This window comes from Lipotes vexillifer, unplaced genomic scaffold, assembly GCF_000442215.2.
Source record: "Lipotes vexillifer unplaced genomic scaffold, Lipotes_vexillifer_v1.1 scaffold1050, whole genome shotgun sequence".
NCBI lineage: Eukaryota > Metazoa > Chordata > Mammalia > Artiodactyla > Lipotidae > Lipotes > Lipotes vexillifer.
The window spans coordinates 266,019-282,555 of NW_006771516.1; the positions used below are offsets into that span (position 1 = coordinate 266,019).

At 39.2% G+C, this 16,537-nt stretch overlaps 1 protein-coding gene across 2 annotated transcripts in view; it reads right to left on the reverse strand.

Annotated features, from left to right (window-relative positions):
- The window catches only part of LOC103090527 (amylase alpha 2A), a 36,348-nt gene that overhangs the window by 8,178 nt on the left and 11,633 nt on the right, over window positions 1-16,537 (reverse strand). Inside the window, exon 2 of one of the 2 annotated variants that reach the window (XM_007446817.1) lies at window positions 163-376. In XM_007446817.1, coding sequence (XP_007446879.1) covers window positions 163-330 — 168 coding nt within the window. In that variant the 5' untranslated portion in view covers window positions 331-376. Of the gene's footprint in view, window positions 1-162; window positions 538-16,537 lie in introns of those variants that run through there. The other variant, XM_007446816.1, reaches the window with a different exon arrangement.

Below are 16,537 nucleotides of genomic sequence, written 5' to 3' on the forward strand. Positions count from 1 at the left end.
AAAACATGAAGTTGCCAACAATTTCAAATTTTTTTCTTCCTCAGAAAATTGCTTTACTTAGAGTACTTATTTGTGAAGTAAAATGTTGTCCCAGCTTCACAGACACAGAGCATAATACCATAAATTGTGAAGTCTGCAATTTATACTGTGAACAATACCCACCTGAACCCCTCCAAATCCTTTGGGAGCTAAGTATCGCTCACATTCAAGAGCAATATCAACCCAGCGCCACTCAAACAGATGGACAATAGATGTCCGTCCAGATTCGGTATTTGGGGCATACTGAGCCCAGCAGAATCCAATGGCTGAAAGCAATAGAAAGAGCTTCATTTTGCTTTCAAGTTGTCAGTGTTCTTTCCAGCAACTATTTATATTCCTGTAAGAAGCATATTTTACAATGTAAATGTTAACATGAATAAACACTTAGAGCACAAACCATTTGTTCATAATCTGAAAAGAACTATCGATAATAATGTTAAACAGGTGAGGAACAGCCATAAAATCTCCCACGAATAACACCTAAATGACCTTTTAGAACAATATTTTCCTTATTGAGGGAATATTAACCATTTTTAAACATCTGGCATTTTATATATCTCATTTATTGTGTTGTTCATCGTTGTTTCATTTTTAGTTCTTCTAGGTCCTTTTTAAATGTTTCTTGCATTTTGTCTATTCTATTTCCAAGATTTTGGATCATCTTTACTATCATTATTCTGGATTCTTTTTCAGGTAGACTGCCCATTTGCTCTTCATTTGTTAGGTCTGGTGGGTTTTTATCTTGCTCCTTCATCTGCTGTGTGTTTTTCTGTCTTCTCATTTTGCTTATCTTACTGTGTTTGGGGTCTCCTTTTTGCAGGCTGCAGGTTCGTAGTTCTCGTTGGTTTTGGTGTCTGTCCACAGTGGCTAAGGTTGGTTCAGTGGGTTGTGTAGGCTTCCTGGTGGAGGGGACTAGTGCCTGTGTTCTGGTGGATGAGGCTGGATCTTGTCTTTCTGGTGGGCAGGTCCATGTCTGGTGGTGTGTTTTGGGGTGTCTGTGGACTTATTATGATTTTAGGCAGCCTCTCTGCTAATGGGTGGGGTTGTGTTCCTGTCTCACTAGTTGTTTGGCATAGGATGTCCAGCACTGTAGCTTGCTGGTCGTTGAGTGAAGCTGGGTGCTGGTGTTGAGATGGAGATCTCTGGGAGGTTTTTGCCATTTGATATTATGTGTAGCTGGGAGGTCTCTTGTGGATCAGTGTCCTGAAGTTGGCTCTCCCACTTCAGAGGCACAGCACTGACTCCTGGCGCAGCACCAAGACCCTTTCATTCACACGGCTCAGAATAAAAGGGAGGAAAAAGTAGAAAGAAAGAAAGAAAGAAAGAAAGAAAGAAAGAAAGAAAGAAAGAAAGAAAGAAAGAAAGGAGGGAGGGAGGGAGGGAGGGAGGAAGGAAGGAGGGAAGGAAAAAATGAAAGAAAGAAGATAAAGTAAAATAAGATAAAATATAATAAAGTTATTAAAATAAAAATAATTATTAAGAGAAAATAAAAGGACGGATAGAACGCTAGGACAAATAGTGGAAGCAAAGCTATACAGAAAAAAATCTCACAAAGAAGCATACACATAAACACTCACAAAAAGAGGAAAAGGGGAAAAAAATCATAAATCTTGCTCTCAAAGTCCACCTCCTTAATTTGGGATGATTCGTTGTCTATTCATGTATTCCACAGATGCAGTGTACATCAAGTTGATTGTGGAGCTTTAATCTGCTGCTTCTGAGGCTGCTCCTGGGAGAGATTTCCCTTTCTCTTTGTTCTCACAGCTCCCAGGGGCTCAGTTTTGGATTTGGCCCTGCCTCTGCGTGTAGGTCGCCGGAGGGCGTCTGTTCTTCGCTCAGAGAGGACGGGGTTAAAGGAGCCACTGATTCGGGGGCTCTGGCTCACTCAGGCCGGGGGGGAGTGGCAGCAGAGGGTGGCATGATGTTGCAACAGCCTGAGGCATGCCATGTGTTCTACCTGGGAAGTTGTCCCTGGATAATGGGACCCTGGCAGTTTCGGGCTGCACAGACTTCCGGGAGGGGAGGTGTGGATAGTGAGCTGTGCTTGCACACAGGCTTCTTGGTGGCTGCAGCAGCAGCCTTAGCGTTTCATGCCCGTCTCTGGTGTCTGCACTGGTACCCACAGCTCACACCCATCTCTAGAGCTTCTTTAGGCTGTGCTCTGAATCCCCTCTCCTCCCGCACCCTGAAACAGTGGTCTCTTGCCTCTTAGGCAGGTCCAGTCTTCTTCCCAGACTCCCTCCCAGCTATCTGTGGGGCGATAGCCCACTTCAGGCTGTGTTCACGTAGCCAACCCCAGTCCTCTCCCTGGGATCTGATCTCCGAAGCCTGAGCCTCAGCTCCCAGCCCCGCCCGCCCCGGCGGATGAGCAGACAAGCCTCTCGGGCTGGTGAGTGCCGGTTGGCACCGATCCTCTGTGCGGGAATCTCTCCGCTTTGCCCTCCGCACCCCTGTTGCTGTGCTCTCCTCCGCGGCCCCGAAGCTTTCCCCCTCCGCCACCCACAGTCTCCGCCCGCGAAGGGGCTTCCTGGTGTGTGGAAACCTTTCCTCCTTCACAGCTCCCTCCCACTGGTGCAGGTCCCGTCCCTATCCTTTTGCCTCTGTTTATTCTTTTTTCTTTTGCCCTACCCAGGTACGTTGGGGGTTTCTTGCCTTTTGGGAGGTCTGAGGTCTTCTGCCAGCGTTCAGTAGGTGTTCTGTAGGAGTTGTTCCACGTGTAGATGTATTTCTGGTGTATCTGTGGGGAGGAAGGTGATCTCCGCGTCTTACTCCTATATATCTTCCCGGAAGCTCCTATATATCTATATGTATATAAAACGTCCGTAATCATGTATTATTTAACTAGGATTCGATCATATTTCTGAAGTCCTTCACTAAGAGAAGGAGATTAACAATTAGGGCCAACTGAATTCACAATGAAAATTTTGCCTGAACTATCTATTGCAAACATTTGTAATGTTTCAATTTCAAAAAGAAACAGAATATTCAATTCAGTTCTGGTTTCACCTTCAAAGAAAATTTGTAGTTATTTCAATTTCTGGATTAAGATTTAAGAAACTATTTGGAAGATGGATGCTCATGCATTGAGGCAACAGACCTTTCCCCTCCCCCCTCCCCCCTCCATCAAATCCTGTGCTTAATGCATTGGCTATAGCAGTCGAGTGTGGCTTCCCTCTCTCTCTCTCTCTCTCTCTCTCTCTCTCTCTCTCTCTCTCTCTCTTATTTCTTATAACCAAATATCTCTTCTACCTGATCAAACACTACATTAATAAATTTGCATCCATTTTCCTTCTTAATGTACACGAAATCCTGTACATTAATATAGAGAATATAGTACAGGCAGGAAGAAGTCCATTCATTCAACAAGCATTAACTGAGTGCCTGCTTTTTGCTAAGCACATGGATGATACTCAGGATACAATGATGTAGAAGATGGACAAGATTTTATTCTTGAGCAGCTTACATTCTAGTGGAAAAACAGAAAATACATGAGTTAATAATAATAATAATAATAAAACACTTCAAGATGGCAATAAGAACTAATATGAAATACAGTGTAATGAAATAGAAAATGACTTCACCATCAGGGTATTTTAGACTGAATAGTCTGGGAAGGTATCTTCAAGAAAGTGATTTTCAACTAGAATTTGGAGGCCTAGAAGGAGCTATTTATTTGAAGATCAGAGAAAGAGAAATCTAGATAGAACAAAGTGCAATAGTAAAAGCCCAAGGTAGGAAAAAGCTTAGAATACTCAAGTCCCTCTCTCTCTCTCTCTCTCTCTTCTGTGGCGAGACACATTGTCCCAGAACTTATAATTTAGATTATAATGCCTAGAATCAATGATGGAATGCTTTGATTTGAAACTGTTTGTATAGTAACTGCTTTTATTGCTAATCGCTCGACTTGGCTTCTGTGAAATTGAGCTTTGCTTGCCAGCATAATGTGAACAGGAAAGTTCTGAAGTTCCAGGTGGCCGACCCGAGATGTTAAAATTAGCACGAACAACCTGTTTACCCTGGGATATAAAACAGCACCTGTGTGAAATCTCGGGGTCTCACCCTTCTTTTGGGAGAGGCCCCGATTGATCGGTTTGTGTTTCTGTGCTTAATAAACGCCTATTATTAATATATTTTTGATCTACACTGGCTCTTGCTGTTCTTCCTTGGTGCTGGTTCCTCTCCGGGGGAGTTCGCAGGTGTGTGTGGGACCGCAACACTCTCTCTCTCTCTCTCTCTCTCTCTCTCTCTCTCTCTCTCACACACACACACACACACACACACACACACAGTCAGCACAGCTAAACAGTGTGATAAAAGGGAGAGTAAAGTAAAACTGTATTCCTGTAAGAAGCATATTTTACAAAGTAAATGTTAACATGAATACATACTTAGAGCACAAACGGTTTATTTGTAATCTGAAAAGAACTATCAGTAAAAATGTTAAACAGGTGAAGAACATCCATAAAATCTCCCAGCAATACCATCTAAGTGGCCTTTTATAACAATGTTTTCCTTACTGAGGGAATATTAACCTTTTTAAACATCTTGCATTATATATATCTACAAAGTCTGTACTCATGTGTTATTTAACTAGGATTAGATCTCTTTTTTAAGTCCTTCACTAATAGAAGGAAAATAACAATTAGGGCCAACTGATTTCACAGTCAAAATATTGTCTTAGCTATCTAGTGCAAGCATTTGTAATGTTTCGATTTCAAACAGAAACGGAATATTGAATTCAGTTCTGGTTTCAGTCCCAACGAAAGTTTTTAGTTATTTAAGTTTCTGCCTTAAGAAATTTCAATATGAGGACTTCCCTGCTGGCACAGTGGTTAAGAATCCACCTGCCAATGCAGAGGACATGGGTTCGAGCCCTGGTCTGGGAAGATCCCACATGTCGCGGAGCAACTAAGCCCATGAGCCACAACTACTGAGCCTGTGCTCGAGAGCCCGTGAGCTACAACTACTGAGTCCACGTGCCACAACTGCTGAAACCCGTGCGCCTAGACCCTGTGCTCTGCAAGCAGAGAAGCCAGTGCAATGAGAAGCCCATGCACATCAAGGAAGAGTAGCCCCTGCTCGCAACAACTAGAGAAAGTTCACGCACAGCAACAAAGACCCAATGCAGCCAAACATGAATAAATAAATAAATAAATAGATAGATGAATAAATAAAGAGTAGCTCCCGTTCGCCGTAACTAGAGAAAGCCCAGGTGCAGGAACGAAGACTCAATGCAGCCAAAAATGAATAAATAAGTAAACAAACAAACAAATAAATAAATAAAATTTAAAAATAAAAAAATGAAAAAGAAATTGCAGTATGACATTTTATTCTGAGGTGGATAGATATTAATAAAACGTACAACCATAGAATATTAGCTACAGCAAGACATTAAGTTTAGAGAAGGTAATTCTGTAACTTCTATTCCATTAGGACATAATCACAGGACCCAAATCTGACCAGACATAAGATCTTTAGACTAATTCAGTCCACCACTGCACTACAGAACATCTGAGCAAACCCCTAGGTGACAGTGTTGTACCAGAACATCTTTCCTGATGTCCTGGATGTTTTGGAAACTGTGGGTTTTACCATCAAAAGCAGTGTCACTGTGAAAGACTTCGAGTTCAGATATGATACAGTAAGGTCTTAAGTGCTAATGATCACAGTACTGAGATAAGGCATATTTCAAAATATAATCACTGATGCATTTAAGTTGTATTGCTAATCTTGTAAATACATTAGGTTAACTAAGCAAAGCAACAAGTCTATTCTCAGTAGAATGATTTATAGGTAGGTTGGGCAGGAGGTTTGCAGCAGGGTTAGGTGCCAAAGTGAGTCCAGAGTGATAATTCCAGATAATCAAAAAAGGAAACAAAGAATATATCCGATGATTGAAATAATTCTAATAGCGCTCTAATTTCTAACAGTGAATGATGGAACCATTGAGAATTCTAAAGTGTTTCTGCTTTTCTGCCTGGCTACAGGGTATGCTCCATTCTATTTAAGTGTTGAGGTTCTGTGATCTTAATTTACAGTGATATATTTGTTTGTTGTTTTTCTAAGGATAAGAGGAGATAATGGAGTGGTATCGTAGAATTCAGACTGTAAATTTAATGTACATAAAAATCCATGAGCGCAGTGTATCCAGTCAAAAATGTTTAGTGGAGGGATTCTCAACATGATCAGAAGCTGTAATAATGACACAATTCAACCAATAAAAAAGGACTGAGAGAGACAAGACCTCTCTCTTTCCCAAGAAATCAGGAAACCTTGAAGAAAGAACTCATAAAGAAATAAAGGCAAAACCTGATCAAACGGTTAAGGGAAAGGAGGGAGGAGTCTGAGTCCTCTAATGCCTCTCTCTCAGATGGATTGTGGTCAAATTCCCACAGACTGATTGCTAAAGTCTGGAGAAGGAACAAATGCATATACACTGAAATTCTTTGTGATACATTTGAATTAAAAGGCAACACTGGGGGCTTCCCTGGTGGCGCAGTGGTTGAGAGTCCGCCTGCCGATGCAGGGGACACAGGTTCGTGCCCCGGTCCGGGAAGATCCCACATGCCATGGAGCGGCTGGGCCCGTGAGCCATGGTCGCTGAGCCTGCGCGTCCGGAGCCTGTGCTCCGCAACAGGAGAGGCCACAACAGTGAGAGGCCCGCGTACCGCAAAAAAAAAAAAGGCAACACTGATCTGAGACTTATGCAACATAGTGTTGCAGGAAAGAGATTCTTCCCAAACAGAAAAAGACTTTGGCACTAAAGAGCTCTAACAGCGGCTTTGGCGTGGAAGTGTGGCCTCAACAGCATGGTCTCTGCACAAGGAGAAATTGCATCAGCAGGGAAGGGGCTGGTGGTCTATATTAGTCAAAAGACAGTTTCACATGGTAGCTTAGCAGGCATCAAGAAAGCCACAATATAAAGGAGGAAGATGGCTGGTGCCACACGGTTCAGGAGAATACAAGTACATCTGAGATATGGCATCACATCTTCCAGATAGAGAATCTGGAAGACTTTGAGGGCAAGCTGTCAGTGCCACAAGAAATGGGTGGAGTCAGAGTTTGAGACATACAATGAAACATGTGTATCTTCAGACACATCTTCACTGAGACCAGAGAGTTGATATGAAACCTAACGGAGGAAACAAAGTTATTGGCTAAAGAACCCCTTTTATTCAGCAAATCTGCACTTTCAGGAGAAATAACAAATGAATTAAGTGTGAGTCCAGGATATAGCGAAACATTAAGATGACATGGAGTACATGACCCTTGAAATGAGGGGTCATGTGTGTGCTAGCAAAGTGATATGACAAGTGAGTCCAGAAAAAGAGAATTTTGGAGAGAGACTGCAGAGCAAAAAGAAGCATAGGTTTTAGTATGAATGCTTTGGATTTCAAGTGGCAAAAACAATCAAGAACAATTTGTTAGCTTTGTCACTGGGAAGTTAAGGAATACAGATGGCTTTGGACTGGAATTAAAAGCTCAAAGAAACCTCAAGACATTTTCTGTCTCCATCTCTTGGCTCTGCTTTCCAGTGTCTTGGCTTCATTCTCAGGCAGGCTTTTCCCCACACAGTGGCAAAACTGGTCAAACGCAGTGTCAAGCTTACTTCCCAGCAGACTGGCAAACTCAGAGAAAAAAGTAAGCACCTCTTCCCCAGCAGTGTAAGCCAAAGACTCAAGACTGACTCTTAATTGGTCTGGCTGGGCATATAAACCCACCCCTGAACCAAACATTGCGACAATGGAATGGAATGTCCTGATTGTTCCAGCATAGATCACATGCCTACCCCTGCAGGTGAGAAATAAGGCTAACTGTGCCTTAACAGAATGTGTGAAACATGGTCTCTGTGTGGTTTCTTACCAGGAAACTTATGTACTGTTACCACTAAAGGAGGAGGGGATGCTTGACAGGGATGAACAATAAATACTCATCACATGCACATATTGGAATCTTCTGGCTCATGTGGATAATACCCTGGAAGGAATTATCACTAAAAGTTATTGCTAACTATAATAATTAACTATAAAAGGAAACTACATAATCTTAGAATTATGGTAGTGGAAAGTGTGCATGTACTTGTAAGTATGTTGTCTAATAAGTACATTGTGGATTTAGTATACCCTATTTGTCTTGAAGTGTCCATGATAAATGTTGAGTTTGGTTTTTGTCTGTACTTGCCTTTGATAATTTTGGTCTGGATTATTATTCCAAATTCTGTAGTTTGTCAATGCTAAAGAAATATACATGCATGTCTTTTGCCATATGGCTTTGCAATTCTTCCTATTAAAGTATACAGAGTATATCTGCTTACTCAAATGGCATTACTTTTAACTCAAAGCCACTAATAGAGCTCTGAGGCTTGTCCATGTGTCTTGCTTTAATCAATGGAATATTTTCACACTGAGGCAAGGAAAGGCTTTAAATGTTCTTTCATGACAAGACTTGGTCCCTGTATTTCTGCTTTGCATCATGAAAAGAACATACCTTGAGTGGCCACTGACTGAAGAAAATGGATCAGACATGACTTTAACTCACAGCTTGAAGTCAAGCCCAGGTAAATGACATCATGAAGCCAAGCTGTCTCAAACAACCTGCAGACCTCGGAGCAGGAAAATTCAGCATTTGTTGTTTTAAGCTCCCAAGATTTTGAGTTTCTTGATTATGTAGCATTATTGCAGCTAAAAACTATTCAGCTTTTCACACTCCCTGTGAGTTACATTCCACTTAATTTCAACATAATATATTGTATAAAAATGCTGCTGTTAAAAATAATTAGAACATTTTGACATATTACAGATTATTTCATTATATTCTTTCAAACACTGTAACTTTTAAGGGTCTCAAAAATATTTTCCACAGAAGGTATTGAATTTAAAAATCAAAAATATAACAGTTACAAAATTTCTTCCTGTACTTAAGTTTAAAAGCAACATATCATGCCCCTATAGATGCTTTCAAGTGTTCCTGGACAAGGAGGGTGGAGATGAGGGTGGGCAATCCAGCTCCCAAACATCCCACCACAATTCCAAAGAGAGGAGCCTCGTTATTAGAGTTTTATACATTGATTTTCCACAGGAGGTTTGATTTTAAAAGGGGCAGAGGGAGGGGATTGTCCTGATAAGTTAAAACACATTTGTAACCTATGTGACTACACAGTCATTCTACCTAGAAAATTACAAATTTTCTCCTTACTCCTAAAAGTAATTTGTTTTTGTATACCCAAATGACATCCACATATAAACAGCTAAAAAATAATCAATAATTATGCTAAATGATGCATCATAGGGGAAATATCCCTTTCCTCCACAACCTAAATAATCACATTATAAAAAGTAAGTGTTCTTATCACTCCTTTAGCCATGCCTTTACCAGAATATGTCCCATGTTAAACGTCACCAATTGAAAAGATCTTAGCTCCTTGTTAAGTGTACCCTTGAGAGAGGAAATGAAACATTCTCTCATTTGCACTCATGAGTACATCTGTGGAATATGTATGTTACTGCTAAATAGAAAACAAACATACTTCCACACAGCTTTTCAGCTGATGTGTAAGTAGATTATGGCAGATTCTGACACTCGGAGCATTCTTTACCCTCTAGTGGGAAGTGACGTGGTAGTCAGTGACTGACATTTGGCAGTTGGAAGACTGCTCAGAGTCTACCTACATATCCTCCCTGTTAGATATTCCTACCACTGCAGTCACACCTCTGAGTTAAGACATTATCTCCAGGAAATTTTTTTAAATAATCATTAAAATTTAATTCAGTTAATATAAACTATCAATATATTAAGCCATTAACACCTACTAAGATTTTGAGGCAGTAAGAAGGGATAAATTTTATTTTCTTTGAGGACTCATTTCCTCTTTTCTTTTGATAGCTTACTAAGAAGATTGACTCCACAGGTCTGAGTGAGCTCAATGGAAGAACAGGGAATACCAGAGGCTGGACACAGAAGCCATATTTTCTAACAAAGCCACTTATTGGCTGTTCCCTCCCACATTTATATTGCATTGGGGAAGTGGGGGGTCTCTGTCTGCTGAGCACTTTCTGTGGTCACCCAGTCCAGATGTGCCAACCAAAGCATCACTCTTTGTGGATTAATGAAACTGTGAAGCATTATATGTGTTGTGTTTGTAATATTCCCCAGTAAACCCTCTTTCACGTTTACTGTAATGAAGTTAGTATATCCTTCGAGAGACAAACATGTTACTAGTTGAGATGAGTTAACAAAAAGAAAAAAAGTTTATTTATTTATTTTTTTGGTACGCGGGCCTTTCACTGTTGTGGCCTCTCCTGTTGCAGAGCACAGGCTCCGGACGCGCAGGCTCAGCGGCCATGGTTCATGAGCCTAGCCGCTCCGCGGCATGTGGGATCTTCCCAGACCGGGGCATGAACCCGTGTCCCCTGCCTCAGCAGGCGCACTCTCAACCACTGCGCCACCAGGGAAGCCCCAACAAAAAGAAAAAAAAAGTTTTAATGGAAGAACTTGTGAGAGTAAAATTGTAAAATTGTGGGATGCTATTCTTGTGAGTTTTCCATGACCAAATGTTGCATAAGGGTAGGAAGGCTCCCAAAAGGGGGAGAAAAATCAAAGACAACCATGGGGCACGGATAGGAATTCCAGAGCAAATGAACTGTTAGAGAGAGCTCTGAATATTTATTACTGTGCCACTAGCAAGGAACAGTGAAAATATTTAGAAAGAAACTATAATTGAGGTTCTTTATTTTTTCATATTTTTTTTCTTCTTTAAAACTATTGACTTTAACACAACACACTTATTGTACTTTCAAAACACCAAAAAGTATGAAGGAGATTATTTTTCTCTATTCATCTTCTTTTTATATTTTGAGGAATAGCTACATGTACCGAACACTCTGGCGTCTCTCTGCCACTTCACTCGCTAGAGGAAGTGGGTAAAGTCTTTTTGATGAGTTTGGAAGGAAATATTGCACACATGTAGCCCAGCTCCTTCTCTTTCTCTTGTAGGTTGATAAAGGTATTCTGCTTTTTTCTTCTAGAGAGGCTCTGCCCCGTCCAGGGGAGCCCTGCTCCAGTTCAGGCTCTTGAGTGTAAACGTTGATCTAATTCTTAGGTTCACTATTAAGAATGACACTCGTCTGCTGATAAAAACTAGTCTCTTACATTATTAGCTTTTAAATAAAGGTAATCGTTTTGATTTGTATCTTCCTTACACTTTTGTTTGCTTTTTCAGTAAGTTTCACCCCAGGACCTGGGAAGATGGACTCTTATGTAGAGACACCTCTAAGCCTGCACACTGAAAATGTTTCCATATAGTACCTCTAAAATTAAACCTCTATAACATGAAACTGTATTTACACAAAATATTTTCTTTTACTCAGAAAAATTTCTGTGTAGATATTAGTCCTTTTATTTTTCTTCCCTTTGTTGGTTTTTTTTTAACAACAACAAAAAAATGGATACCAATATCTTCTTTAATTTGGTATCGTTAGACTATAAAGCAGAAAATCCTTTATACCAAATAATGCCTTTCCTTCTCAAATGAAAAAGTTTTAAGTTTACTCTCATTGGAGGAGGGTTTTGCTGGATGTAAGTCTCTATTCTAATTTTTTTTAATGTAGTAATACTCATTTTGGTACAGGAAAACATTTCATAGCTAAACTTTCATCTTCTACAAAGCCAGCAATATTACTAAAACCATCCATTTCTGGCAGATTGAGGGGCTTTGTAAAATGTTATAGTATGCTTGAGGTGTCACTGGACTGACAGTTAAATCAAGGGATAGTTCTGTTATTTCCATCCTCAGTGATATAAAAATAGTAAGCAGGAAGTAGGTTGTCATTCAAAATCAGTGATTTCAACATATGACAATAGTAGCCTGGAGTGAGGATTGACAGATGTAGGTTTACACAAATCTGAAAGGATTCAAAGATTGGCAGACCTATGTGCAAGTGGACTACAAGTGTTGAATTCAGTTTCATTTAAACTACACAGCTCGAGGTTAGTAGGAGTGAAGCAGACCACAAAATTAATGTAACCTAAAACTTAATAGACTAACTCTGTACTACTATCAGTTTAAGGAATGATAGTTCCTAGAATTTCCCCATGGACACATTGAAAGGTCTTGCATAGAAAGTTATCTTCTACACAGTCAGAAATGCCATTGCTGGTATTGATATACCAAATCTATTAGGAAAGCCTTGACAGGAAATGTGTTTTTCTGATATTAGTCTCTTTCTACCTATCCAACCTATTTTCCCCTTGTATCCCATAAATCTCCCTCTCCAGCCTCACTAATCAACTAATCTATTTAGTACCACCACACAGTCTCTTTCATTCCTCTGTGCCTCTGTCACTACTTTTCTTCTTGGAATACTCCTCCCTCTTTTCTCCTCCTTACAAATCCTCATCTATATATCAAGCCCTTCCTTTTCCACAAAGCTTTCTCAACCATTTCAGAACAGGCATCATTTTCCTCCTTTGAAGTCAAACAACCTACTACCCATACTTCATTATGCACACTGTTACAATATTTTCCTCTATTTTTATTAATGTATCACATAGTTTTCTTTTGCTCTCACAACTAGACTCCTACTTAAACATGGGTTACATGTTTCAAAGTACCTAAAAGAGTCCTATGCACTTAATAAACATATGTTGGATTGATTGATATGTGCTTTCATTGTAAGCTACAGAATTTACTTAATCTTTACTTGCGGCCCTATAGCACATGGAAGATAATATACAAAGCTTAGGCTGACGTTTCTGATAGAGGCATTCCTACAGATCCTATGACCTAGAACTGAATTAGAAGTACTAAACTCAAGACAGAGAGGTTTTCTGTCAACTGACTTTTACAGGTAAGCACACACAGACTGACCCTGGCAAGAGTTCAAGTTAGAGTTGAATGTTACTTTCTGCTCCAGTTCCAATGCTCTGTGATTTTCTTTCTTCCTTGAGTTAGATTTTAGGAGAGTATTAGGCTGACAGACCTCAGCACTAAGAATAAGAAACACGGCTTCCCTGGTGTCGCAGTGGTTGAGAATCTGCCTGCCAATGCAGGGGACACGGGTTCGAGCCCTGGTCTGGGAAGATCCCACATGCTGCAGAGCAACTGAGCCCGTGAGCCACAATTACTGAGCCTGCGCGTCTGGATCCTGTGCTCCGCAGAGAACAAGAGAGGCAGCGATAGTGAGAGGCCCGCGCACCGCGATGAAGAGTGGCCCCCGCTTGCCACAACTAGAGAAAGTCCTCGCACAGAAACGAAGACCCAACACAGCCATAAATAAATAAATTTTAAAATAAATTTAATAAATAAATAAAGTTTAAAAAAAGAATAAGAAACACATTTTTATTGAGGACATGAAGAAATATGCGTTGAGGCAGAAATAATGATTAGTATATTATATACAATTTTTCATTTGATACATCAGACTAAAACAGTAGATATTCCTTTCATTTTACAGGTGAGGAAACTGAGCTTCAAAGAAGTGTTTCCAAAATGTCCATTCATTGAATTGATGCACATATAATCATTTTATAACAAATAAGACCTTGAAAAGTATCCCAAAATATCAGTTGTATTTTGCAGATTTGCTATTATAGGGAAATAATACATATTTTACCTTTTGTTCTAGTGTAAATGGTGTTCTTTGTACCTAAACCCTTTCAAGACACCCATTTCTACCTAAAAACAAATTGTGTGAGTGGCTCTTACCCACACTTTTTTTCCCCAGAGTCTATGTTCAAGGACAAAAAGAGCAAACAGACTGCACATCTGCCCATCTGATCTGTTCAATTTCTTGTGAAAGACCTTTAAAGGTCTTTTAATCTATCACTTTCCATTCTGTTTTTTTTTGTGAAGTATTGTTTTTATTGGAGCCCTTGAATGATTTCTTCTAAAACTTTATAATTTTCTGCAACAAATTCTAAGCTACATCTGAGGGATCTAGATGTTTTTTCCTTTATCTCTAGACTTTGTATTTTTTTAAGAGGCTTGCAGTGGGAAACAAAGGAGAAGAAAAATTAAGTCAATTGAACTAGCCCTGAATAAAGACCCTGAAATTTTTTCATATTTTTCACATTTTCATATTGGAAGGAAGGAAACTGCTTTGATACAGCCATAAGAACAAAATGCAAATGTTCTAAAAACTTTGGTTTAAATACGTGAAGATTTTTCTATCCTTTGCAAAAACCATCTGACTTATCTCTACATACCACAGAAAGTAATCTCTTTAGAGATTCGGTTTATTGAACATAAGTGTCTTTTTGGAAGCTTATATCACATATTGGTTCAGCATCTAGGGGCACTCTATTTGGAAGCTGAATTATAATAAAAAATGATCCTGGTCATCATAATATTGAGATTACTCTGCAAAGGCATGAGCTAATGTTCCAATCATTCTGTTATCTGTCATACTCTATGATGGTGTTTGTTGGCTCAGTTTTGAGTTACAAATGGAAGTCTAATCACAAATAATAATTCTTCAACACAAATAGTTACTTTCCCTTCCATGAGAAGAGAAATAACTCAGTATTCATAGGCAGAATTACTTCTGTAGATAAAATGAAACATCTAAAGGAAGAAAGTGTTAACAAGTTATTACACATGAGAAAAGGATTCAAAAACACTGTGAACAAAGAAAAAACAGATTTCAAATGTATTATACCCAGAACATGTGGCATCATTTTGCCCGTTTAGGAGTACTTGGTTGACATAATAAGGGCATAGCGTACTAAAGAGTTGACAGCTCTTATGGTTTGAAAATCCTAGAAACGTGATGGGGTTTTGTCAAGGTACTTGACTTCCCCATGATTTTTTTCTAGCTTTATTGAAGAATAATTGACAAATAAACTTTATATATTTAAAATATACAATGTGATGATTAGATATAACATTAGCACTATGAAGTGATTGCCAAGAGCAATTTAGTTCACACATCCATCACCTCACATAGTTAACTCCCTTTTTAAAAAAAAAAATTTTGGGTAAGCACTATTAAAATCTATTCTAAACAAATTTCAAGTGTACAATCCCATATTATCAACTATAGTGACCTCACTGTACAGTAGACCCTCATTCACCTTATAACTGAAGGTTTGTACCCTGTGGACTACATCTCTCCATTTGCCCCCCACCTGCCCCCAGGCCCTGATAGCTACCATTTCTACTCTCTTTCTATGAGTTCAATTCTAATTTTTTAACGCACCACACATAAGTAATACAATACAAGATTTGTCTTTCTCTGCCTGGCTTATTTCACTCAGCACAATGCCCTTCAAGTTGACAAATAATATTATCTTTATCCATTCACTGCTGATAGACATTTAGGTTGTTTCCATGTTTTGGTTATTGTGAGTAATACTGCACTGAACATGAGGGTGCATATATCAATTCGAGATATTGATTTCATTTCTTTCGAATCTATATGCAGGAGTGGGATTGCTTGGTCATATGGTAGTACTACATTTAATTTTTTGAGGAACTTCATACTGTTTTCCATAATAGTTGTATCAATTTACATTTCTACCAACAGTATACCTGGGTTACCTTTCTCCACATCTTTGCCAACACTTGTTATCTCTTGTCTTTTTGATAATAGATATCCTAACACATGTGAGGTGATATCTTGTGGTTTTGATTTGCTAGTTCCCTGATGATGAGTGATGTTGAGCACCTTTTCATGTACCTCTGGCCAGTTGTATGTCTTCTTTGAAAAATGTCCACTCAGTCCTTTGCCTATTTTAAAATTGGGTTATTTGGGTTTTTTACTACTGAGTTGTAAGAGTTCCTTATCTATTTTGAATATTAACTCCTTAACAGATACACCGTGTGCAAATATTTTCTCCCATTCCATAGATTGCCTTGTTTATTTTACTGACTGCTTTCTTTGTTATGCAGACACTTTTTAGTTTGATCTTGTTCTCCTTGTTTATTTTTGGGGCTCTTTTGTCTGTGATTTTTGGTGTCATATACATGAAATCACTGCTGAGACCAATATCCTGAAGCGTTTTCCTGTTCTCTTCTAGGAGTTTTATGGTGTCAGGTTCTACATTTAATCTTTCATTTCAAATAAAATTGTTTCAGTGATGTAAGACAGGTGACCAGTTTCATTATTTTGAATGTGGATATCCAGATTTTCCAACACCATTTATTGAAGAGACTATCTTTTCCCCATTGATGGGTATTGGCACCCCTGTCAAACATCTTTTGACCACACATGTGAGGGTTTATTTCTGGGCTCTGTTGCCTAGTTTTGGACCAATACCATACTATTTTGATTACTGTAGTTTTGAAATTTAGTTTGAATTAAGGAAGTGTGATGCCTCCAGCTTTCTTTGTCGTTCTCAAGATGACTTTGGATATTCACGGTCTTCGGTGATTCCATATGGGAATTTTAAGATTGAATTTTATTTCTGTGAAAAATGCTATTGGAATATTGACAGGGATTACACTGTTGATAATAGATCACTTTGGGTGGTATGGACATTTTAAAATATTAATTCTTCCGAT